We start from the raw sequence: 27,515 nt of genomic DNA, 5'->3' as shown, positions 1-27,515 counted from the left end.
TTGCTATTCTGATCAGATGAAGCGCCATCTGTGGGACATTTTTTGAACTTTCGTATTTTTTGTTCTAATAAAACGCCATGTCATTCCAAGCATGTGTGTCAATTTGTACCCCTCTATCTACATTATTCTGTGATTTATTTAGTTTTCAAATTTATACTGACTTTTAGATCACCCGGTACTTAAGTTTATTCCTAGATAAGGCATTTATCTCAATTTTGTTGAATACGTTTCGAAGTAGGTCTACGACTGCTTAACCGGTGACAAAATCCTTCCACTAGAGACGCTTTCTGGGTAACCCTAGACGTCTGAGGTCGGGTCAACAGCGGAGTACACAGCAGGTAGATTCTTCACTGTGGGGAAGCACAGTGTTGCATCCAATTTTGTCCGTGAAAAGGAGAGCATCTGGAACAGACTAACGGACCGCGATATGACAGTGGCAACAATTTACGAATCGCCTCAATACCTCGGTTGCTATTTGAAGATATTTCTGAAAATCATCTGTCGTACATGAATCGATCCTGTCTACCGACAGAAGCAGACGAGTCACGACTGCGATGCGAGAGGCGATACTGTTGTGTAGTGTGCGCACCGCAGAGATACCATCTTTATGATAAAAGGCTGAGGCCGCGAATAGCAACATATCGATCGGAGGGAATTTAATTACAGCGCACGTCAATGGAAAGCACGCGACGGACAGGTAGCGAGAGGCTTAAAGGGGACGGGACGGCCGCCTCTGCCAGCACCGGCCGCCGGCCAATCCGTCAAGCGGCGCTGCCGTCTGTTCGTAACTCCTCATCGTCCACTGCAGTTCCCATCACTAATGTGTTACGTTCTTCCCAATTTAAACTTCATACACAAAACTTCAAAACGTAACCTTCGTTTATTATTTACTGAGAAAATTTCTGTCCTCATTAGATTTTTTATTTACTCGTTTCGTGATTAACATTATCCAGTAACCGATACACACTGTCTTGATTGGTCATTAAGATGAAATACGCTCAAGTGCTATTCTGTTTCAAGACAACTGCCAGTCTGAGACGACATTAAACTGCTTCGGATTTCATCGGCACACGGGACGAGTTAGCTAAAGTTGACGTGGCGCTCTACGAGCTCTGTGAGGCCACTTACTGCTATTCCACGTTGAAGAGCCATTTGCCACTTGAAACGCAAAATAATTTCTGCGATAATGTGGCGACTTGTCACGTAAAGTAGATCTCATAGCAAGCAAGAACGCTCCCTACGTCACAAGCAGGAAACTTTAGGTCCGCATATTGTCTTTGCCTTGTGCCGTAGAAGCCCATATTCTTTGGGTTTCATATGCCTTACACGCCATGAATAAATGCTGTATCTAAGCACTAGCACAATGTCTGGAGAACGAATCATTGATACGATTTGTTGTAATGAAAATTCAGGAAAACTCACATTGCTGATGAAAAGTTTCGTATTATCGCGTTATAACTCGCATTTTGTGAGGGTAAGCCGTGTTAGGCCAACGGTACATTCAAGATTCATAAAAAATATTTTCTTGTTAGGGTTTGTTATAATTAAATGCAAATTAATAACATTTCGTCAAGCCCATAGGAAAATAAAATATAAAGTCGCCTATAACGAAGCAACAACCTAGCGTAATGAGTAGAGCCACCACGTTGCTGAACAGAGGTTAGAGTCCAGACGAATGAGATTTCCTTTTCACCTCGTTTTTTAAAAGGTTTTGAGACTGTTACGGAATTAATAATTTCTGTAATACATGATGATCTGTAAATGTGTATTCTCTGTCAGGAGTGAGTTAGTTTGATTTGGTGAACTTTTATAAGCTGAAGCTGATGTCCTGAATGGATATGCATCTCCTTTGTCTTATTACATGTTCACGGATATTGAAATTTTTATTTCTGTATAGCACAGAGACAAGAACATGACTAGCATATGGACAAGCGAGGAAATTATTGTTTCAAGAGAACTGAAGTATGAATTATATGCGTGTCCATTTTCGTGAACAACCTGTACCGCTCACAAGCCAAGCAAAGCCAACAATTGTCTCTGGAGAGCGCTGAAACCGCGAAATCATGTTGACCAAATGTTGCCTATGTGGGCTGTCTCTTGTCATTTGATATTTCGCCTGCGTTCACTTCAACGTTAGCAGCCTCGTCCGGTGTGCCGACGGCTTTACTTATAAAGGGTGTCTCAGGAGGTATGGGTCAATATTCAGAGATGACAGGAACAATCATTCGAAGCAAAAAAGCCTACTAAACATGGGCACTAAAACACATTACGAGTACTTGTTCAGCAGAAAAGGTATTTGACAGTAGCGACGATGAAAAAGTCCTCATAGCTCTGAAGATACTTATTTTAGAGCCCATGTTCACTAGACTATTAGTTTGCTTCTAATGATCGTTCCTGTCATATCCCTGAATACCAACCATTCCTCCTGGGACGACCTGTATCTGTATCAGGTAAGCATAATGTCACGCCGACGTCGCCACCTCTTTGAACACAAAGTTATGCGCCCGCACGGGAATGCAATTAAAAATTGTCATCGCGTTTTTAGCTTTCCCACCGACTACGCGTCAGCGAGGCAACGTTTACATACGGTACAGTGAATTCAGACCAGATCAGCTTCTCCTTAGATACTAATTTCGTGAAGGAAGCCCAAGAACTGCTATTACTCCAATAATAGTCAGCCAATAATTTGCCGTTGCCACTGCCTATTCTGAACATGAACCAACGCAACGGTCAGTTTTTTATTCACAAAATTGCTGGTCGCATATGGTCGATTTACGACAGCTAACCTGTTTGGACCAATGATCTCACCACCACCACCACCACCACCACCACCACCACCACCACCACCACCTTGTTACTTAAGTAACACCTCAAGTCGTCATCAAGCACTCATTGTAGTAAAATTTTAGAAGGTACCATGAGCGCTACTTAACTTAGCGCTTCCGTCACCAGATACAGATTCATATGATTATTATTAGATAATTACAGTCGAAACCCATTTGCTGTCAAACCAACCAAGAGATCTGTGAATAAAGTGCTTTCATGCAGATCGCTTTATACAGTTAGACAAAATCCAATATAACTCAGCTAAGGTGAGTGACGAACTGCGTTCGAGTGACAATCATCTCTAAAGTGTGGAGTCCCAATTAATGTGTAAAGCACCACGTGTCGGGTTTAGGTGCACCTTACCCATAGAGCAGGTTACTATCATATCAGCAATGACAAATCCTGACACGGCACGCTTAGAAGCAATTACAGCACCTACAATTTATGTCGGAATGTCTTTAGGTTGTAACTTAGTGAGGTTGGGGGTCCCGTACCTGGTGTGGAGCTACTTCTGCTCTAGATTCTTTGAGTTTCACAGAGGGAATTGAGGCAGCAGTAGTGGACGCTAGAGATACTCGGTAGGAATAGTGTAATTCCAGTTCAGCCATTCTTATTCGGCTTCTCCAGTTCACTAAATCGTTTAAGCAGAAATTTACAACGACCACTTGGAAAATACTATGAGCATATTACTTTCCCATTACATTCGAACAGTCTGTTCCGTATCTAATGATCATTCGACACTCTCAATACGCAAGGAGGACTCTGGCTTCGTGTGGCTGTAAGAGTCATATCTTATTTCTTCCTCGGGGTCCCCTACGCGAGATGAAAGTTGGACGCAGGAGAATCGTTCTAGTCTCTCACAACTCTGGTTCTCTGAACTTCCTCTATAGCGTTTCCCAAAAGGACGTCGCATTCTTTCAAGAGATTGCCATCAAAGCTCATGGAGCATTTTTGAAGCAAACGCTTACTGATCGAATCCGTGGGGCTGATTAGACGGTATCAACATCGAACACCAATTACGTTAAACTTACGCAGTATTTTTTATTCATGCTTTCAATGGTGCAACAGCAAATAAATTCCTTTCACCAGCACCTAACCATGGTTTAAGGATTTTTTTCCCTGTACAACAGGAACATTTCTTCAATAGTACATTCATAATTTTATCACGAACGATTAAAATCGTTCAAAAATACTCCAACCTTTACTTTATAGTCTCCGGACCTGCACTCTGGCACGTTAACTCAGCCCTCGGTGCGGGCACAACACCCCTTTTTCGGGTACATGTGAGTAGCACGGCCGTCTTCTCGAATGTCTGCCTTGTACGTGCGGCAAGCAGGCGCCACTGCACGTGCACCAGCTTCCAACAAAAGGCGCCCACCTGCTCTTCAGACTGTGTGCCCAAGCCCGGTGCATTTACTGCTTCGGTGTCTCAGTTCCACATTGTGCCGCAGCAGCGCATTTAAAGATCCGTGTATCCCCTTTCTGCCTTTGACATCCCAATAAAGACTGAAGCAGGATTTCACAGCTGTTAAGCTAACACTGTTTCATTAGCAGAAAACGAAGATACTTCGCCATTTGAAAAACATTCAGATTATCCTTAACAGTACCTCTATACGTTTTACTGTTTTACCTACGTTGATGGCTGTGTAAGAGGAAAATAGTTTATGAAAATCTGTTCTTTTACGTTGTCAGTCAAAAGGAATTCAGTATCATATCACTTACTGACCTGAAAGACAGCCTGAACGAACAGAAAGCTTTCGACTATGTTGACAGGGATACACACTAAAAAATTCTGGAAGTAACTGGAATTAAAATTCAGGGAGGGAACGCAATTATAAGATGCCGAGGACATGACAAGAAAGGAGTAGTTTAGAAAGAACACAGGGTTATAGCCTACGCCCTCGGGATTATTTAGTCCCTACACAGAGCAAGCTGCGAAAGAAGCGAAGGAGAAGTTTACTAGGTGAATTTAAGTTCAGGGAGAAGAAACAAAACCTTTGAGGTTTGCTGATATTGTAATTATGTCAAAAACGAAGGTATTTCAAAATCACAAACGGAATAGTATTTTGCAAAGAAGTTACAAGTATCAATAAGTCACAAAGCTAATGGAATTTAGTCCAGTTAAATAAGGCGGTGCTGTGGAATTAGATCGAGAATTTAGTAACAGTTTTAGATTAATTTTGTCATTTGGGGAGCAGAGTAAATGATGACGGCAGAAGTGAACAGGATATAAAATTCAGACACGCAATGGCGAAAAAACTTTTCTAAAAGCAAGTGTCCGGAAGTATTTTCTGACGGTACGTCTGTAGTGTACATTTGCGTGGAAGTCAACAACATCCAATAAACGGCCTTAGGAAAGCAGCAGCCTTAGGGTTGTCCGTTCCTTAACGGTATCTTATTGTCACGGGTAGGCTTTGTAGTAGTTCGTCATTTGTACTGGACTGCTTCGAATAACGAAGCTGGTGACGTTAATGCGAGAACGGAAACAGAGAGACTCACTGACCAACAATAACACGTCCTACGAAGTGCCTCATCACATTTCCTTTTGTAGATCTCATTCATGGACGAATAACGCAAGAAATGCATCACATGTGAGCTATCAGTGCTGTTGGAATCCAATATATGCCTGCAATACTTGCCTTTTTCATAAAGTGATGCTACAGCAATCACACTTCGTAAGTTATTAAATTTTGTAACAACGGCAGATATATCCAGATCAGGAATGCAACGCTGCATCGTCATTTTAATCATTAAGTTGACTCTTTATTGGAGTACGATTAAATAATCCTGAACCTTTAAATACAATAACTGAATGCTCGTACTTTGTACGCCCTTTGAGCTGCGTTATCCTGCCACGCGGATTGTGACGAGAGCAGCGATGTGTGTGTTGTACGCAAGAAGACAGAGATAATAGGTAGACAATATATATGTGCTAAATGGCGAAGTATCACTAAACTTAACTTTTGCTTTACATATCATTAGCGAAAGCGGAAGTGTAGATGATCTGGCGACTATCCATGTTAATATTCAACGTAACTGCGAAGCTCTGAAGTATCGTAGTGCATCCAAAACTGATACGGTAAACGGCGTAACACAAATATAGTTTAAGCAAGGCCTAGAATCTACGGAAACTCGATTTTGAACACGCGAAATACCAAGTTCGGCTTAAAAGTGTTTCGCACGCAGGACCACTTGTAGGCTGTGAACAGAATAAAAAGGAGTAATGAGTATGAAATACTTCTCTTATTTAAGGAAGACACACAGTTTCTAAACTTACAGCCCTGGAGAAGAAAGTACGGGTTCAACAAACGTTTAGTATACCGAAGAGTATAGGGATCAATGCCACAGCTTGCAACAGACTTCAGGGAAATGAGAAATACGTGATTCAATGAGGATTCAGTCAAGGAAACTTCGTGTCACCACAATTATTCTCGGTAGTTCGGAATAAGTTTTCAGATAAACCGAGGATACTAGATATACGTACTCTGTCTAGTTTATGGGACAAATCCGAACTCACTCTGTATACATGATTGCACAGTGTGTGTCTAGCGAAAACAATTAACAATGAAGACCGAAAATCCATTGGTGAGCAGTTTTAAGTATGTGAATTGCAGGCTTAATGGGCAGAGAAAAAATGTAACGATTGAAGTTGTCGGTGAACCCTCAGATGTGTCCGAAATGGATAGTTTACCATGAGAGTATATTAGCTTTTTGAGTTACGGCAATGAGGCGGAGTCTTAATGCGTAAAATATGCCGTAATCCTGATCTTCGTTTTAATTAGTACTTCGCCTTAATGTACTTATGCAAAAGCTTTCATCGGGCGTAACTACGACGATGATGGCAACGATCCCCTCAGATGCACACCGGGCTCTTACTCTTCTGGGAATCTGCGAGATGCTGCGAATAGCGAGGCTAATGAGCAGTGGCACTACAACACTAGTGTGTTGTGTAAGTTGAGAACTTTGTTCTGACGGGAGGCGTGCTAGGGTTTCCGTGCAGATGTGGTCAGCTCATCTGCCTAGTAAGTAGGAGACCTCGGTTCGAATCTCTGTCAAGTACGAATTTTCAGCTAGCCCAATTTATTTAAATCAATGTCCACTGGCAACTAATCAACTCCGTTGTGTCTCAAAAAACACACAAATAAGCACCAGGTGGTTATACGTTAAGTACAGCTACTCACAGAGCTCCAGTGTGGACTGTAATTATCGTATGGCAGCGAAACTTCGTAGATATGCTAATGAGTTAACCGCTGATCCGATTTACGCTAGAAAGACAATAGTTCCTATTTTGGACACCAAGTGAAGATCTGGCGGTGGTCAGCGTATCTTCTCCGGGGCCCACAATGACAAAGTTGTGTTAGCGGCGATTATTAATAAACTGAACATTCTGCGTTTCCCACTTCTTTGACCTCTTCTGCCCACGTCCCATTCTAAACCATTACAATGGAAACATTTCTATGCGCCTTTTTTGTATTCAGAGCCTGGTGGCGAAAACGAATTAATTTTCCCCAGGGTAAATAGATTCCGCATTAGTGTATCTAGCAAGCTGCGCTACCATACGATAAGTACAACCTATAATGGACCTAGGTAAATGTACTTTGAGTACAAGCACTCCGTACTAAAGACTTAATGTAAGTGGCCGTGTGGGCAGAGACCTAAAAACCGATAAATTAACAGAAGTTGGAAAGTACGAGGTGAAATAGGAAGCCGAAAATGTGTATCAGGAAACAGACTGGAGTGGAAGACCTATTTACAGCTTTCATGAAAGTGGACGGGACGAACTGCCAAGTGCATGGATAAATCACAGTTTTTTTGGTAGATTCCAAGAGAAGCGAATGGGCGATGAGCAGATGACCTCAGAATACAGGCAAGAGCAACGCGGCTGAAGACCGTAATGGAACAGCCTTTATCCATCGGTTGGTATGTATCCCGTTGTTTGTCTTAACGTGCGACACACGCCAAGCAAGGGCTGAAATGGCACGAAGCTTAGGCTCGTCAGCGGCCGCAGCGCCGTCCATACATTAAATACGCCGTGGCGCGGCGTCACGGTCAAAGGGAACTGCTAATTACGTTCGCGGCGGCAGCGCTGATTGATGTGACGCGCGCTGCAGGGGGTGGCATGAGGGGGCGGGACGGGGAGGGGAAAGGGGAATGGCAGCAAGCCCTGTCGCGCTCCACGATCGATCCGCGAGTACGGCGCGTCGAGCCAGCTTCCTCGCTGTCGCCAGGCCGTCCACGCAGCGACTAGTGCAGCTTCCGAGATCGAACCCAAGACCTGAACTGAAAGACGGGGAACAATGGTAGTTAGCGGTTAATGACGAGATAGTTTTGAGATATCACGACGGACACCTCTGAGCACACTTGTTAATGTCCATTACACGGTCTCCCTGTTTTCCGAATACCAATAGCTTGATGTCCACAGTGAAGTGGAACGCTTCAGTTAAGATGAATGAGTTCCTATGCTGCGGCCCGTGATATACTGGGTGATCAAAAAGTCAGTACAAATTTGAAAACTCAATAAACCACGGAATAATGTAGATAGAGGGGTAAAAATTGACACATGCTTGTAATGACATGAGGTTTTATTAGAACAAAACATATTTCTAGACGCGTGGAAGATCTCTTGCGCACGTCGTTTGGTGATAATCGTGTGCTCAGCCGCCACTTTCGTCATGCTTGGCCTCCCAGGTCCCCAGACCTCAGTCCGTGCGATTATTGGCTTTGGGGGTACCTGAAGTCTCAAGTGTATCGTGATCGACCGACATCTCTAGGGATGCTGAAAGATAACATCCGACGCCAGTGCCTCACCGTAACTCCCGACATGCTTTACAGTGCTGTTCACAACATTATTCCTCGACTACAGCTCTTGTTGAGGAATGATGGAGATATTGAGCATTTCCTGTAAAGAACATCATCTTTGCTTTGTCTTACTTTGTTTGCTAATTATTGCTATTCTGATCAGATGAAGCGCCATCTGTCGGACATTGTTAGAACTTTTGTATTTGGTTGGTTCTAATAAAACCCCATGTCATTCCAAGCATGTGTGTCAATTTGTACTTCTATCTACATTATTCCGTGATTTATTCAGTTTTCAAATTTATACTGACTTTTTGATCACTAGGTAGATTAGCTACCGGCACATCCAATCAGCAACGTAGGCAGTTTGCAGTTCCGAAGGGTTCCTAATGCCCGACTAGTGTAGTGCTGCGAGAGACTGCATCTGCGAAATAACTGCACGAAACAGGTAGGAGGCAGGTCTACATGGCGATTCACAAGGCAATCCACGGAAGGTTTGTCTTTAGTTTTGCAATCTCGAGGGAACAAGGACCACTGTTACTCTACGCCTCTTATGTCACTTTTTACGGACTCGTGGCTAGACTAAGACTTACAAATGGGATCTTGCAAGCTGACATCAGTATTTGTCGTGGCAGGATGCGAGTTTAGTATGAGTTTTTTAAAGGAAGGAGTTTATTGAGAAAGATTACTCATCCTACAGGTCCTAGTTCTCACATAGGGCAAACAATTGCTGTATCGTATACCTTCCTTCGTTACACAGAAAACTAAATCTGTAACAAATAACGATATCACAAAAATCGGACCAACCACTAACAACTCAGTCTCTGAGGACTATATATTACGGTTATTACGCGTATTTGTTTGGTATCTATATGCAGACTACAATCTTCAGGCGGTAAGAGTGTCTGCTACAGTTTTTTCGCCAATATATAGCATTTAGTTTAGGAACAGCAAATTCTACGTCGTTTGCAGTAATGCATTTATGAGGCTATTCAAACTGATTTGTTCAAAAAGAAAGTATCCACTCCAAGCCACTGCATGTGTCACAATAATAAATACCATTCGAGTCCAGCTAGTATTGAGAAGATCCGTTCGAGTGTGGTTTCCGCGACTGCTTCGCTTGTCTAACATGACCCATCACGTAATGTGATTACGTTTCTACGTTAACGCTTCATTGTCGCAGTTTTGTGCGCAGCGCCTGACCGCTCGTGCTTAAAAGCTGGCAACAGTTCTACCAGCTGTCAGCTACCTTCTCGCTACGTATTATGAACAGGTATTATGATCAAATAAACTTTCACTGTCTCTAACACAAACAGTTTAGTTGAGGGGCTTGCTGTAACACTGGTGTGCTAACTATTACTCATTGAGTAGAAGTTCACCGATTAAATGAAGGTATCAATGATATCGCGAATAGCAAAAGCCAATATCTACTACTAATTTCTCGCTCTGTAACAATAGATGCAACGATGAAAATACCTGTGCATTATAACTTACGTTAGGCCGAGATTAGTCCCACCGAGATTAAGCGTACATTTAATCCTTCAGAGTTTACAGTTATATTTATTTCAGTATCTCAGGACACGTTGCGTTTCACGTACAGCATTGTTAACTCATTTCACCCTACATGACTAATACACCACGAGCGATAGGTAGATGCCGCTCTTAAATTACTTTTATTCTTTGTTTTTTCTACTTCGTGAAACTAACCACGCGAAAGATGTCGGCAATATATAGTTGCGTTGATCAGCATACGTTCCGTATGAAGTTATTTGTGAAATTTACTTAAATTTTTCTGCCATCCTGTAACTGTTCGCCGGCAAAAAGGGGGCACGGACAAAAATCACGCGCACATTCTAGCAGCAAGTCAGTGCGAAGCTAGGAATTAATTTTTTTCTTCGGGCTTATGACAGCAGTCGCACCAACTGCTGCTGCTGCTGTGTTCTGCGACGTCTATTGTGTGGCTAGCAGTGAAATGATTTCCTATACCTGATCTTTCCCTTACAGCGGATCTTATCGAATGTCACTCTCGTATCGCTTACAACTTCCGGCCGGCTCGAGTACCCCTTTTCGGGTGAGCTCCAACAGCTTCTAGTCACAGGAAACTAACAGTTTTACCCCCCAGAGTACTGGTACAGTGAATGTTTCAAAATTTATGCACAACAACAATAATGATAATAAATTCCGCTGTTATTTCGTGTCGTGCAGGCCTTGTGCCGTTCCCCATTTCTTCAGATTATTTTCTGTTTTCCCTCGGCAATCCTTCAATTGTTTCGCTGTAGTGTTTTTTCTCCTCAGCCAATTCGAAACGTTTTCTTTCCTACCTTCCCCGCTTTGGAATACTTCTGTAATTTTTAGAATGAAACTATTCCTATCAGTCTATTATTCTAATCTTACACCGATTCTCTGTGAATAGTTTTTGACCTCTGAAACAGTACCATATTGACTACTTTTGCAAAGAGTATTTTAGGATCTGTATAATTCAGCTGTTGTCATCCATTCTGTATAGTTTGTATTACATTCTCTATATTCTGATACACTTCATTTCCGCATCACTTCTGTATGTGGAAGACTCATTTCCCTCTTAACTCTCTCAAATGTTCTTAGTTTATCCAAATTTTACTGTATTATTACGCATTTGCTAGCAAATCGCCACTTTGGTTTCACAAGTTCTGTGGTGCTTTTTTTAAGGGCCTTGGAGAACCATTTTTGTTGTGAATTTTCTTTGTGATAAAATTGTCTCTTTCAATCTTGTCGTTCCTTTCCTCCAAAGCACAGTTTTCAACCACCACCACCACCACCACCACCACCACCACCACCACCACCACCACCACCTTATTAAAAGAATTCAACGCCCTTGCATATGACATGCAATTGCAAATGATGAATACAAAGCTATCACAGGAAATTACCAACCTAGCCCACCGTAATCATGGAAAAATTTTGGCTGAATTCGAGGTAGGATTCCAAGTAACGGCATGTGTACAACCAAACTGAGTCTACTCTCGAAAGTTCCCTGTCACACTCAACTTCAAGGTTGTCTTAGTACAACATCGTCTTGCCTTGGAAAACTATGATCGAACGTACGAATCGCATTTTGCGCAATAAAAGTAACATACTTATGGATGCATGTTTGGTCATTGTTTTCTGTCTTCCATGTGCTCACAGCGCAGGCATAAGTAGAAGGGAAACACTAAGTAGCAGCGTATACCGGGGAAGTACTGTTACTACGGATTGGGAATATTCCACTATAAAACTCTGCGTAATGTAGATAACAGGAGCTCAAAATTGCTCATGAACTGTTCGTGGTTCAGTGAGGCAGTAACGTGCCACGTCCGCATCTGCTAAGTGCGACCAATGGTGAAACTGGCGCCACTACCCTCCTAATTCCTCCCCCCCCCCCCCCCCCACACACACACACACACACACACACACAAAGCCTCTGTGATTGGTGGGTGCAGCGGACAGCAGAATGGCATAATCTCGACCATGGCCGACGCGTAACCGCGGTCGTTTCCAATATGGCACTCCACCTAATCGATATTCAAACAGCTCGACCCTTGCGTCACGCAGCAGGCAGGCACACGCTGCGATAGCGAAGTGTTTGTACAGCGTCTGAAGGGGAAATGTGGACGCGGGGGCGGCGGCCGGCTGTCCAAATTTAACGTCACGTACGCTTAACGGGCTCGCCCTGCACTCACAGCAACCACGCACCTAACGCATACACGGGCAGTTACAGATATGACAACCCATCACTCACATTTATAGTTTCAAAAACATAATGTCTAATAAATTCACCAAATATATTTACTCCGTAATTTTCTCCCCATCTCTTTCACCATACGCCCCTTCGCTTTTGTATGCGTCGATTGTAGTACATTTCCACATCGTACAATGTAATCACATCGTAACACAGCTTCCTACTCTGTAGAAAGTACTCAGTCCTCAACAACATTTTCTACTAGAGTTCCGTGAGAAAACCACCTCAGGCAAACAGTGAAACCTGATTATTATCGATCTGTTAGGACGCGGATGGGCAACCGACGGCCAGTGGGCAGTACACGGCCCGCCGAAGAAACTTAGGCAAAGAGCGAGGCACTCGCATTGTACTCCGGCTAAAACACATTTTCGGGTCTTTGCCATTCTGTTGTTCACATTCTAGTTTGGCTTCTGTATAGTACGCCGATCTATACTAAATTCGAGTAATGTAGACTTTTAAATCTTTTGAAATGATGGTTTATTTTTCAGCGTTACAGAAACGGTAAACTCTTACGATCAATCAAAAAATTGTTTTGGGCAAATACTTAAGAAGGTGCTTCTTAGTATTGTTTATGGATATTCACACAAATTTAGGACATTAATGACCTGCCTGAGGCCAAAAGTCGCGTAGTTACTCAAAATTGATTGTCTCAGTGTATTATTTTGTTTTTCTATTTATTCTCACATTAACGCTAGTAATGAATTATTTCCCACTGCGGAATTTTCAGAAAACTCCCACTGTTTAAATTGAAGGTAATTTCTAGTGAAATAGCCGCAGTCACGTGCTTTTATAGGTGTTTATTTTTCCACGATATTTCGAGACACATGGCATTCCATTTTCAGATGTTTACTTGTATTTGCGCGTCGTCAACATCGTATCTTTACTAATGGCGTTACCGAATTTTGCAACGGGAGTTTTTAGACAGCTATTGTGCAAAAAACATCGTGATTAAAGGAAACGAACACAACACGTAAAAATCTGAAGATGGGGTTAACATAAAATGAGTGTACTAGCAAGAAAATGTGTTTAGAGGCACAATTTGTTAGTGTCGTGTGTCGGGAAAAGTCTGGCATTCATATCTGTGCGTTACACCACAAACATTTACGTCAAAGGCGCTATGAGTGCTGTTATCGCGTCACGTGAGGCGGCGGCCTCAGGTCCGTGGATCACCGATGGTGACCAATGCCTGTAGTAGACTTTCCCCACCTTGCACGTATTTACAAAAATAATTCTTTGTATGATACGTACGTACAACGACCAAACTACGGTGTCAGCTTGAACTAACAGCTGTTAACAACGTTTGTACATTCGGCCAGTCAATTGTGAGCAAGCTGTGTTGATTAGTGGACATGTGGCCGGTGTGTGTAAAATCTCAATGAGCCAGCACCTCTCATTGAAATGAGAAAGACTTCTCCACGATGTTTTAAAACAAGTGAAGTGTGCGCAAAATTTGTCCCGCACACGTTTAATCCCAAACATAAACCGACACGTGGAAGTGTGTCCCGGGTTGTGACCGACACACGGAAAAAGTGGACACTTATTTCCTGGAAGATTCATCACTGGTGACGATACGTTTTCAATACGAACCTATGGCATATCGAAGAAAGAAAGGTGCGAATGTGACGTCCGAATTTATCTTCATTCCAGAGCGCTTTTTTGACAGTTTCACAAGATTGTATGAACATTCTAAGCGTTGCCATCAAGTGAGGGAAAGACTGTAAAACGTCTGAAGCACTAAAACCACAATTTTTATTTTTATTAATCTAGTCTCTTAAGTTTACGGACATAGCCTTCTTGCGCCTCTTATGAACATACTGTCGCAGTGTCTCCGTACCATTCCCACATGGAACTACAGTCATACGTTTTATGGCTAAAGTTACTAACTACTAATGAAACTTTGATGTTAAGTCGGTGTAACTATGCTGTTTGATCTTTTTACCAGCCAACAATCACAATCTGTCTCTAATAACTCATCGATATCCACACGAATTTGTTATACGACATTCAAAAATCATGTCTCTTAGAACATTCCACGGCATCCTTATTCGCTGCGCTGAAACAGTTTCGTTACAATGAAGAGCTCCCGCAACAAATGCAGGAATTTGAATTCCTTACGAAGTATTTATTTATGAGGGTGAACAACGCGAAGCCATACTACTATTGTAAACTATTCAACTTGGGAGTCTAATACAACAGAAGATGTGATGTTGCCTGCTACAGATTTCAACTTTCTTCAGTTTTTAAAGAACATTTTACAGAAGGCTCGGATGCGCTGCTTATTAATAACGGAAGGTCACAACAGATGTAACAGCATGTGTATCTGATAAGTAGTTTGTGTCATTCACTGGTTTGTCGATTCTAACCTTACACCATTTTTACAGTACACATAGCGCCTTTTCTTGACAACCCTATCTAGGCAAACTAATGTGAAAATGAATTTTTCAAAAAAACACACACACAGATATGTACTCTCCCCGAAACAAGGTCATGAAGTACATATCTCACACACAATTTGTAAGCTTCTTCATCAGACACTTTCACGGAAAGAAGTCAGTGGTCGTAAAGCACATATATTATTCTTGAATTTACATTCAGATACTAATTCACATGCACTGCTGAAACAAATCCGGTCAATAAACGACTTAATTCGATGAAGTACACCAAACAAATTCACCGAATCTACTAGTAGTTTCCTTATTTAGCGAAGTAATACGATATAATGACAGTGAAGATGCAATAACGTGATATCAGAACAAACGGAACATGCAGTGTAAGAAATTTAGTGACAACTACGGCGACTCTAACCCAGATGTCCTTTCGCGAGGTGTCACCTCATCGACTAGGTTATACGTGTAGGAACGCAACTAATTTCTTTGTGGTATGGTCAGCCTCCGTCTACTCCGTCCCCCTTCCGTACTGTAATTTCCACAAAAGGCAGGGCATAACAATGTCTAATGGTTGCGATAAACAGTCTCGGCCCGGCGCTAGTAACTCTGTTGTCACTACAAGCGCAAATATGCAATATCCAGAAAGCATCGCTCATAGGAATCCATATTAGAGGCACATGTTCTCTCATTCATTTATTTCTTTGACAAGGAAGGTCAGTGTTACGCCAAGTTAATCCACTGAAAAGGTTTCAGAAGACTCGGAGGCGTGAAAGAAAGCACAGTAGGCATCTTGGTAAAATGGTGCAATACAAGAACGAGTCAGTGGTCGAGGGGAGGTATACAGATAGTCAAAACTTGACTGACTTATAAAGTTATTTTTATACAAGCAGCACACCGTCTGTAGCAGGGAAAAGCGAACCAGCAGAAAAAGGGAGATACTGATGGTCAGTGAGATAGAGTGGCAGTAAAAGAGGAAGAGACATGGATGGACACAACGGGTGGTTGTAATTAAAATGCCGCTATTCCCAGAGGTCCGTTGAAGTCTGTAATTATCGTATGGCAGCGAAACTTTGTACCTATTCTAATGCGGACCCGATTTACGCTGGGAAAAATTAGTTCAAATTTTGGCCCCCAGCTGCCAATCTGACAGTTAATGCAAGGAAGACGCATATGAATGTTGTCATATGTAATGGACTGGAATCTGAAGTGGGCAGAAAAGGTCAGACAAGTATGGACGCACAGCAGTTGCGGTGGAATCTGAGCTGTGTGTTCCAGTATACCCGTGTCGGCCTTCACAGCAGGTACACACTGAACACTTCCCTGGTAAACGCACTCTTTTAGATATCCCCAGGGCCTGTCACGGATTCAGGCCAAGTAACCTCGCAGGCCATGCATCTGGAAAACCTCTGGAATCCCTGGGTGAGCGACATGAGGTGTCGCCCGATCTTGCATGAAAATCGTGGTTGGCGCTCTTTCAAAGCAGGGATACAAGCCGTATAAGGTGGTCTCGGTAACGTGCAGACATCACTGTACACTTGACAGGCACCCTGGGTGTATTCTCTTTAAAGAAGAACGGACCAAGAATAAAGGTGCCTGTGAATCTTCATCGAAAAGTCAGATACGACGAGTGCGATGGCTCTTGGTGCACAGCACGCTTGTGTAACAGTACCCCAAATTCGGTAGTTCTGTTTATCCACTGCACCTTGTAGCGTAAAATGTGCCTCCGATCTCTGTAGAAATTTGCCCGCCCAAATATCATTAAATTCGATCCGTGCCAGAAACCGAAGAGCAAACTCAGAACGTTCTGCAGATAATGACGTTTCAGTTGCTACACCGGCTGGATCTTGTACGCGTACCAGTGTAATGTAGATCGCGAAACTTCCAGTTCTCTTGACACTGCATGGGACTAACGCTACCCGGGGCACGTGCTGCGTTGTTAGTTGCAGCAACAGCAACCTCCAATAACATCCTTCCGGACAGGACGCTTTCTCCAAGATTCCACACTAAGGTCACCTGGGTTTTTAAATTTCATTATCTTTAAACTAATTAATCACATCGGGCCTCTCCTCAGACTTATCAGTCTCCGATACTCTCTCAATGGGAGCACTAATTGCTGCCGTCCACTTTAAACAGTTTCGCTTTAACGGCGGACGGTCTCTCCAGGGTAGCCGTAATGTTCGCTCGCGTTATGGTTTCAATTACAGCGTGGTTGTCATACTGTGATAATGCGAGCATAGTACAGCGCCAGATTTACACCTGGAGGCCGAAATTATAACTTATTGTTTCCAACATCACCTGTTCCATGTTAAAGCCTTAGCCTACCTACCAAGTTTCGGTGCAAGACAATAATTACAGGCCACATAGGACCCAAGCCTGTCGTTGCACTTTAATCATACACACGCGTTAGGGGCTTTGGTACCAAAAGTGGCGACTGTTGGAAAGATACATGTGGGTTGAGACAATACGTAGGACTGGGGTGTCTGCACCCTTCGGAACAGGAGAACACGTATCTATAGGGGACGGCGCATTTTGGACCAAAATTTTTAACACGTGGATACAGGAGAAAAGTAAGTTGGAGCCTAGAATTCTTAAGCTATCTAAGTATGGTGGAAGTAGTGGCAGTGTAATATACTATAAACCAACGGGAGGAAAAAACCAAACTGGGACGGACATGTACAGTGACAGGGAGGTGCTGGGTATGAACGCTTAACTACAAAGAGAAAGTGGGTAAAACGATTTAGAACGTTCCGCGTTAAAAGAGCGTGAATACGTTCGGAGTCCGTTGCGCTGAGTTCACTTCATTTACACGTGTCACATGCTGCAATTTCCTCAAATGCCAGAACGCGTTTCTTTAATGTTTCTATTTTGATGCAAGAAACAAGGTTGCAGCTTGGTGTAACAGTTATCAATTAGTCCTCACGCCGGTTAAAGTACGTCCACAGTAGTCGTACGTGGAGTTCTGACAAAAGTAGGGCATTCTGACGCTACTGATGGAAGAGGAGATGTAACGCGCCGCAAAAAGGACCAAAGAACTCTGCCGGAAAATAGCGAGAACTCGCGCTCTAACGTGTTCTGCGAACGGCTGAGTATAGCAGCAGTTTCTGCTGAGAGGCGCCACGCGGATAGCCGCGTCATCTGCTGCGGAGAAATTTATCTGGCCTGCAGCGGCCCCTCTGTAGGAAATCCGCCGCTCGCTCACGATAAATTCCACCGCGATAGCTAACCGCTGGCATTCCGACACTGACGAAACGGCGCCACCGCTAGCACACTCCCTATAGACACTAAAAATTTAAAGAAACTTCTTCGCATCGGGCACTGCACAGACAAAACTTTACCTCCTGTCTTTCGCTTGATACACAGCACAACTGACCAGGTTCTCCGAACTAACTATTACACAAAGTTTCACGTCCTAGGTTCCAATTTACATTTACGGGAGTGGCGGGGTAGACAAAAATATACGAACAAACAGGACTCACTACTATACATAATACGGTGTGCAAAACCGTTGGCTCGGAGAATACATAAATAACGGCCCTGTATGGTTTTCAGAAGAATCTAATACCATTATTCCTACACAGCAGTCTCATGTTCAGCTAACGATCATGAGGTGGATAGCGATCCCACAACCTTCCCTCTACAGCAGACCAGAAGGGCTCAATAATATTGACATCTAGCGAAAGCGGTGGCTGGAGGAGACGCGGAAACTTTTTCTCCTGTCCACAAAACCAGTTCCGGACGATACAAGCTGTGCGAATAGTGGCCCTGTCGTCTTGGAACAGAATATCACCGCTGGGGAACAAACGTAGTACCATCGGATGCATCTGATCAGCTAAAATGGTCACACGATCCTAGGACGTAAGGCGACCTTTTAGATTAAGGGGCTCGTGGAATACCACGATATGGCTGCCCAAATCATTAGGAAAACCCAGCCACGTTTCATTCCCGAGACGTGTACTCGGCCAGAAGTTGGAAACACTTTGAAACAAGAATCATCCAACCAAATGACTTTCTTACATTGCTCCTTACAAGGGAACCTCCCCATCGCACCCCCCTCAGATTTAGTTGGCGCAGTGGATAGGCCTTGAAAAACTGAACACAGATTAATCGAGAAAACAGGAAGAAGTTGTGGAACTATGAAAAAATAAGCAAAATATACAAACTGAGTAGTCCATGCGCAAGATAGGCAACATCAGGGATTATGAGAGCTCAGGAGCGCCGTGGGCCCGTGGTTAGCGTGAGCAGCTGCGAAACGAGAGGTCCTTGGTTCTAGTCTTCCCTCGAGTGACAAGTTTACTTTCTTTATATTCGCAAAGTTATGATCTGCCCGTTCGTTCACTGACGTCTCTGTTCACTGTAATAAGTTTAGTGCGTGTTTTGCGACCGCACCGCAAAACCGTGCGATTAGCAGACGAAAGGACGTGCCTCGCCAATGGGAACCGGAAACATTTGATCGCAAGGTCATAGGTCAACCGATTCCTCCCCAGGAAAACACGTCTGATATGTTCTATACGACAATGGTGACGGCATGTGTGTCACATGACAGGAATATGTTGTCGACCCACCTAACGGACACTTGACGAATGGGTAAAAAGATTCTTCTACCTTGCCAGATTTAGGTTTTCTTGTGGATGTGATAATCACTCCCAAAAAAGTGATGTAAACATAAGAGTTTGTGACAAACTGCAACAAATGAATGCAACAGTTTCACAGTCGCACAGTTTTCCCTGTGCTCTGTCAAAACATATGTTTTTAACGTTTTCAAATTTTTCCGTATGTAGACCGTCAAATCCTGCATATGTCCAAACAAATCTGAACATGTCCTGGAATTTTGGAGAGCGAAGTTGATTATGTGTGAGTGCCTGAACTTTGATAACTGTCTGAAATTAAAAAATTAAAATTTTCACTCGAGGGAAGACTTGAACCAAGGACCTCTCATTCCGCAGCTGCTCACGCTAACCACGGGACCACGGTGCTCCTGAGCTCATCACTTCCTTGATGTTGCCTATATTGTGCATGGACTACTCAGTTTGTATATTTTGCTTATTTTTTTATAGTTCCACACAACTTCCTGTTTTCTCGATTAATCTGTGTTTAGTTTTTCAAGGCCTATCCACTGTGCCAACTTACAACTAAATCTGAGAGGGGTGTGATGGGGAGGTTCCCTTGTTAGTCCAGATTTTATGGCACTGGCGCCATGTTTTACTGCAACGGGCATTTGCACTGATGAGTCGTTTGGAATTCCATGTAGACCTGCAATTCCCGGCTTATTGAGCTCCCTTCGTGGTGTTTAGATGCTGACAGGGTTCACGAGTGCCACATTCAGTTCTGCAGTGACCTGCAGCTGCTCTCTTGCTTTCCGTCACAATCCTCTCGATTGATTATTCATGACTTAGCAGATCATGTCTTTCCACTTTTCCTCTATGTGGTATGACCCTTCGATACTGTTGTACGTGAAGAACCTGCTACTTCGGCTATCTTGTTTACGGAAGTATTCACCATACGAGCACCAACAATTTGTCCACGTTCAAATTGACGGGGCTTCGACACAACGCACTCCTAATTACGAGGAACACTGTTCTGACCACGGCTGACACTTGCGGTATGTTTAGGATACTGCACAGCTGCCGTAACCTGCGGTCTTGGATAGCACCTTCGTTCACGCATGCATTTCTCGCAATGTTTCCGTAATTTATTTAACCCCTGTATATCTGTACTCCACAGGTCAAATTGCGGTATTAAGCGCAAGTAACTTCTGGTACCTACTTTATTTGCCGACATATTCGTTCCATTCGGGAATGGTGTGTGGTAACTACTGTTGATAAATTTCCGCCTGAGTTTTTTTTTTTTTCTCGAGGTTTGTGGACGTGAGTAATGTTGTCTGACTCTTCCAGAAATCTAAAGCTCTCCGTAATGCAACAACGCTTCTCTTTTAACGTCTGCCTTTGGAGTTTGTTGAACATCCAGCGACGTATAACGCGCCGCTGTGCGATAGATTTTGTCAATCTCTTCCATTAATCCCTTCCTGCTGGGAAGGGTCCTGAACTTAAGCGCCGGCCACGGTGGCCGAGCGGTTCTAGGCGCCTCAGTCCGGAACCGCGCAACTGCTACGGTCGCAGGTTCGAATCCTGCCTCTACCATGGATGTGTGTTCTGTCCTTAGGTTAGTTAGGTTTAATTAGTTCTAAGTTCTAGGGGACTGATGACCTCAGATGTTAAGTCCCATAGTGCTCAGAGCCATTTGAACCATTTTGAACTTAAGCAGTGCTCAAGAATCGGTAGAATGGGAGTTTAGTGAGTCACTCCTTTCGTGTAAGATTCTTTCAATGAATCTCAGCTTGATATCTGCTATTCCTACAATTTGTTTTATTTGGTCATTCCACTTTCGGTCTCTGCGAAGTGTTAAGTGTTAATCCCAGGTATTTTACTGTTACCGTTTCCAGTGATGCTTCACCAATAGCTTAATCTAGCGGCAGGGCAACACATATCTTCGGCTATTTGCGCGCAATGTGTAACATTTATTTACGTTCAGAGCGAACTGCCAGTCCGTGCACCATTCATCGATCCCCGCAGGTCGTTCTGCGTTTTGCTATCCTGATGTGGCGTTGCGACATTCTTATATGCTACAGACAATAGTAATGTCTGCCAAAAGCCTTCCTGAGCTTACGACGTTGTCCAACAGACCAGTCCTACGTGTTGGAAACCATAGTGGCCCCAGAACTCTGCCAAGTTGGTACGCAAAAAATTACCTTTGCATCTGTCAATTTCGGCCTGCTAAGAAGAACGCAATACGTTCTATGTGCTAGAGGGTCCTCAGTCCAGTCCGCATACCTTGGCCTAGTGATCAATGTCACAGTCTCTAAATGGCGGGGTGCCTGGTTCAATTCCCGGGAGGGCCGGGCATTTCCCTTGCACAGGGACTGGGCGTTTGTTTTATCTTAATCGACCGCCAGTTGCCAAAGTGGTGTCAAACAAAGACTTGCACCAGGCTGTTAAACAGACGGAAATGGGGTCTACGAAGCCAATAATGCCACAGGATCATTTTACTTCATTTACTCAGTTTACTGAACGACAATGTGGAAATGTATTTAACGCTTTACGGAAGTCTAGGACCACGCCATCAACCTGGATACCGTTGTCTACTGTGGTCCGGATATCATGGATTAGCAGAACGAGCTGTTTCGCAGGATCTCTCTTTGCGCAATCCATGTTGGTTTTTAATGAAAAGATTTTCGTTCTCATAATGCGTCAGCATAGAATATGTTCCGCCAGTTTACATCAGCTTAAAGTCGGTGATGTAAGCATAAAATTCGTCTCATCTAGGTGCTTTTCCACTATTGAGATTTTTTCCTTTTTCTATTTCGCGATTATTTGTCTCAATATTTGCCATTTCGGCATTCGTGCCGTGATTGAAAAGAGGCAGACTACTACAGTATTCCGCGGTAAAAATTTAATACTGAATTCAGTATCTCGACATTCTATCCTCTTCAGTTTCAGCGCCATTATGGTCAGTGAGCAACTGAATATATCACTTGCGTTCGCTTACTGACTTACTGGGGTCCAAAACTGCTTGGGGATTTCAGTGAGATCTACCAACAGCCGTAACTTAATTTATTTTGCTACCCCAGCTTCGGTGCCTCACTGATATTATCTTCAGGTACCTATACAAGAAGATAGAGAAGTCCTCTGATCGTTTGTGTTATTATGGGGACGACCGCATCCAATTGGTTTCCATCGACTGACCGTTTTCGTTACGACTTGTCTAGCTACATGCCAGGGACATGAAGATAGTGCCACTGAGACGCTGAAAGTGATAGCTAAATAAAATTATTAAATTATGGCTGTTGGTATCCATTTTCTCCAAGTCGTCGACCAACCGAAGTCCCATTCCATTTACAGAAGATGGGATTATAGGAACCCAACTTTGCTAAATTTGCGATAAGCTCTCTGGTTTCGTAGTCATTTTCTAAAATGACAGTTTCTCATCAATTGGTCTTGCATTGACGAAAAGATTTTAAAATTGAAGCGGAGACAGGGCGAGAGAATGTGACGGTAAGAGATGTTAACTAGTATTCCCATTATTTCCCTAAAGTTCTTTTTGATACATATGCGTCATTAAAGTGGTGGCACTGGACACTTTCTTACAATCATTACAGGTCAAAGTAGGTCAGAAGGAACATGTGAAGCACTCCACACGTACAGTACTGCTACTTTATGACGTTTTCGAACGGCCATGTGTTTCATTAAGTGCCTTAACGACATACGAGAAACAAATCATAAACGTACTGAACAGTGAAACTGTAGGCAGATTACTTATTCACACCCTCTTCCAAAGGTAGGCTGTATTACCTTCATGCTACATACAAAGATTTTCTCATTAGCCACGTAAGAGTGAAAGCGTGTCAGCGTGGCAGTGAGAACGTCTGACGAAACTGCAGTACTAAGCCATGAGTATTCATGACGTACAACAGGCACCGCTAAATATTTACACCAGTACTTGCCACTGCTTACGCTCACTTACCGATTAGAGACAAGAATATCGTCCAACATGCGGTCAGCACGTACCTGTAACAGAAGAAAGGCAGAAATAAACAAGACTTTCAAGGCAAGTATAACAACACTTTACTCTGTGCGCTCGTTTTTACAAAAAGAAAATTATTCTGAAGAATTAATGATTTAATGGCTATATGACTAATGAGAGACATTTGTTCATCCTTTCGATAAGAAACAGTAAGAATGGACTATGGAAAGTAACAGAAGGGCGTGTTTCTCCTCCCCCTCTTCAAAATTTTAGGGTTAGTAATTTTTTCTACAAGGGGAAGAGATGGGAGATACGTATAAGGCAGGTAGGGAACAAGCGCGATTTATAGCAGCATCTTTCTTGTTTTTCGGCACCCTCGCGCTGAACCGAGAATAAGGGGATTCGTTGCCGGATGCGAAGGGCTCTTGTTTTATGTCTTTTTTTCAGCCCTACCGTATTTATCACTCTGTGGAAGAATGGCCAAGCTGCCCTTGGAGTTTAGAGAGAACTTTGAGTACTTCTCTCTTTTGCTGCAGTGACATCGATTCTTCACTTATCACGAATTCACGAAAAATACAAAACCAACGAACTTGGTAAATCGTTGAGAGCAATATTCATGGCAGAGCGAGCGAAATTTAAGAGTTGCCTTCATAATATGAAGTATGTCCACTGGACGATCACATTTAAATGTAATATGACAATAGCAGCGTCGTTTAATGTGATGATAATATCAGGAAATATTGGTTTTTAACAATCACAGCCTAACACGTCGTTGAGACCACCACCGTATCACAGCATGAATGTTTACAACGTATTACCAATCCTGACGGCATTTTAATTGCATCTGTTCCTTTTCATATCATAATTTCAGTATTCGTTATTTGCAAACATTGTCAAATATTTTTTGATTATTAATTAAAATGGTCGCGCATTTCAATTTCGTCACGTTGTGTTTGTGGTCAGAAGTGACAAGCCAATTTAATTTATTCGTAACTAATCTGTCTCACAAACAGCAAAACTGATTACAAGAGCCCCCATACAAAATAAAATCACATCTCTACAATATTTATTATTCAAGGTAGAATACGTTTGCCGTTGCTGCGTTTTCTCCCACCTCTTGCTGCTGTCTTTAGCTGTGTCCGTTGTTCATCCAATGTGCTCTGTTTTAGCTGTCTAACGTTACTGGAGGTTTTGATAAATGACAGCGAGTAAAAAATTCAGCTTTAAATGAATTTCCTCTTTTTATCAGCATTTCACTCCTGTGTACTCAGTAACTATCAACTTCCTTTTATCAAGAATTCCATCTGCGTCATTTAATAGTTAACAACGTAAGCAGATTTCCCAAGGAAAGTGTCTCAGAGTCTTATTTCATAAAAGAAAAATCCACCGCTACAAGGCTTGTGTTTGAAGAATTAAATTTGATTTCTTTATCCTGAGTAATTGACGACCATATGGCTATCACGTGAACTCAGAGCAAGGCTGTTCAACCTATCACCTTCAGGGAAGGTAACACTGCTTGATATTTGGTAGTGTCGTAAGTTGATTTGGCATTTTATCTCAGACTAGAACTCACACAAATTACAGTAGTCTTTCGATAACACTAAAATGGCGTTGAATGCCATTGCTAAAGAAACAATAGTTGTACGTGGTCTCTTGTTTGTCTCTTAGATTTGTCAGTTTTTGTAAGTAACGAATTTTTCTTTTTTCTTTCGTTAATTATCTTCAAATAAACACGTAGGCTAACTACATAAGCCAAACGGGGTTTAACAACCGTGACTTGTTTACGTGAATCGCACTGAACCATACCTGCGAGAATGCGAACCAATGTATTTCTTGACAATATAAACACTGCTTCTGTGCCAGAAGTGCCTAAAAACACGCATAACAACGCCTCAGATGTGTGGTTACCAAGACTTCACTAGGATGATACCGAACTGTAAGTTAACTGAATCTGTGCCCACAATAAAGTTCCATACCAGTATCCCGAAACTAGTTCTGCATCATAGAAGAGGATGCAGAACACACCAACACAAGAACACTGATCGATAAATCATTGTCGCAAATCAAACTGTTTGTAATTCTCAAAATAAACTTCCAAATTTGAAATCAAAATAGATAAAAATAGACGAAATTGCGTTAAATAAATGAGATACCAAGTGCAACAAGTATCATGTTGTGAGCATGAAATGATAATCTATACCCGAAAGGAAGAAGTGTATTCCTAAAACTTTTTAAAATTGTCGTAAAGAACACAAGCAAGCGCATCACTGCAACATCCATTTACGCGTCATAAATCCCTAATAAATAAATTACAAATTCAACCAACGTGACGAATTTCATATTGCAAATTATAACGTAATTGTTATGCCATAGTTTGATACAAAAAGACCAGTTCACAAACCCAAGAATATTGTCAGCAACAATTCCACAAAATTCGTAAGAACAAATCCCCACCTTTTTCGCTAAATACAATGTGCTAGGAACTGTTCCTACCTAAACCACTACAAAGTCTTCGGAGTAGATTGCACTTATGATCATTTATTTGCGGTTATTTCATTATGAAACTAATAACGATGCGTTTGGAAAAAGAAGCAGAAGTTTTATGGTGTAAATACACACAGAATATCTGCATTCAAGCAAAGACACGAATTACCAAAGAATGATTAATGGGCAGCTAGTGGTGTAACATTTCGCCGACATACTGAAAGACGAGACGAGTAGGCGTCTAAGATTTTGATATACTGCACTGAAGAGCCAAACTGGTACACCTGCCCAATATCGTGTAGGGGCACCGCGAGCACGCAGAAGTGCCGCAACACGCCGTGGCATGGTGCCGACTAATGTCTGAAGTGGTGATGGAGGGAACAGACACCACGACTCCTGCAGGACCATCCATAAAACCGTAAGAGTACGAGAGGGTGGACATCTCTTCTGATCAGCACGCTGCAAGGCATCACAGATATGCTCAATAACGCTCATGTCTGGGGAGTTTGGTAGGCAGCGGAAGTGTGTGAACTCAGGAGTGTTCCTGAAGCCACTCTGTTGTAATTCTGGACGTAAGGGTGTCGCTTGCTGAAATTGTCCAAGTCCGTCGGAATGCACAATGGACACGAATAGATGCAGGTTATCGGACAGGAAGCTTACGTACGCGTTACCTGTCAATAGTATCGAAACGAATCAGGGGTCCCGTATCACCCAAACTCCACACGCCCCACACCATTATAGAGCCTCCACCAGCTTGAACAGTCCCCTGCTGACATCCAGGGTCCATGGATTCATGAGGTTGTATCCATACCCGTACACTTCTATCCGCTCGATAGAATTTGAAACGAGACTCGTCCGATAAGGCAACATGTGTCAAGTCATCAACATACCAATGTGTGTTGACGTGCCCAGGCAGGGCGTAAAGCTGTGTGTGGTGCAGTCACCAAGGGTACACGAGTGGGCCTTCGGGTCCGAAAGCCCACATCGATGTTTCGTTGAATGGTTCACACGATGACACTTGTTAATTGCTCAACATTGAAATCTGCAGCAATTTGCAGAAGGCTTGCACTTCTGTCACGTTGAACGATTATCTTCAGTAGTCGTTGGTCCCGTTCTTACATGATCTTTTTCCGGCCGCAGCTATGTCCGAGGTGGTTTTACCTAATTCCTGATATTCATGGTACTCTCTTGAAATGGTCGTACGGGAAAATCCCCACTTCATCGCTACCTCTGAGATGCTGTGTCCCATCGCTTATGTTCCGACTGTAACAACACGTTCAAACTCGCTTAAATATTGATAACCTGTCATTGTAGCTGCAGTAGTCGACGTAACTACTGCGCCAGACACTTGTCTTATATTGGCGTTGCCGAGCGCAGCGCCGTATTCTGTTTACGTATCTTTGTATTTGAATATGGAAGCCTATACCAGTGGTTCATGCGACTTGATAAAGATTCTCATGTTGCTAAAAAAATATGAATTGAATGCCGAGGCGGTTGCTTCAACAAAACTATAGCAGACTTCCTACTTCGAGTTCTGTCAGTATTTCGTGTAACACTGACTACGATCACGACGTGTGTCTCTTACGACAGCTATCAGAACCACACCAGTGGGAATTTGCCGCCCGTTATTGGTGTCTATCTGATAAGGGAAGGCTGCTAACGGTTTACAGAATTCCCGTAACCTGTAGGTATTGCTGTCTTCAAGACATGTTAACCCTCTGTCCTGCGTTGTCGCATCAAATTCGTTC

General features: G+C 42.9%; 1 protein-coding gene across 2 annotated transcripts in view; it reads right to left on the bottom strand.

Moving 5' to 3' along the window:
* LOC124595496 (protein gustavus) overlaps positions 1 to 27,515 on the bottom strand; it is a 336,961-nt gene that overhangs the window by 76,742 nt on the left and 232,704 nt on the right. Inside the window, exon 2 of one of the 2 annotated variants that reach the window (XM_047134260.1) lies at positions 23,284 to 23,327. The exons of the other annotated variant lie outside the window; for it this stretch is intronic. Within the exon in view, the coding sequence (XP_046990216.1) occupies positions 23,284 to 23,327 (44 nt within the window). The remainder of the gene's footprint in view (positions 1 to 23,283; positions 23,328 to 27,515) is intronic. 2 annotated transcript variants of the gene reach the window in all.

This window comes from Schistocerca americana, chromosome 2 (genome assembly GCF_021461395.2).
Source record: "Schistocerca americana isolate TAMUIC-IGC-003095 chromosome 2, iqSchAmer2.1, whole genome shotgun sequence".
Taxonomy (NCBI): Eukaryota; Metazoa; Arthropoda; class Insecta; order Orthoptera; family Acrididae; genus Schistocerca; species Schistocerca americana.
Note: the sequence above shows the minus strand (reverse complement) of the source record. Positions and strands in the feature narration are given on the sequence as shown.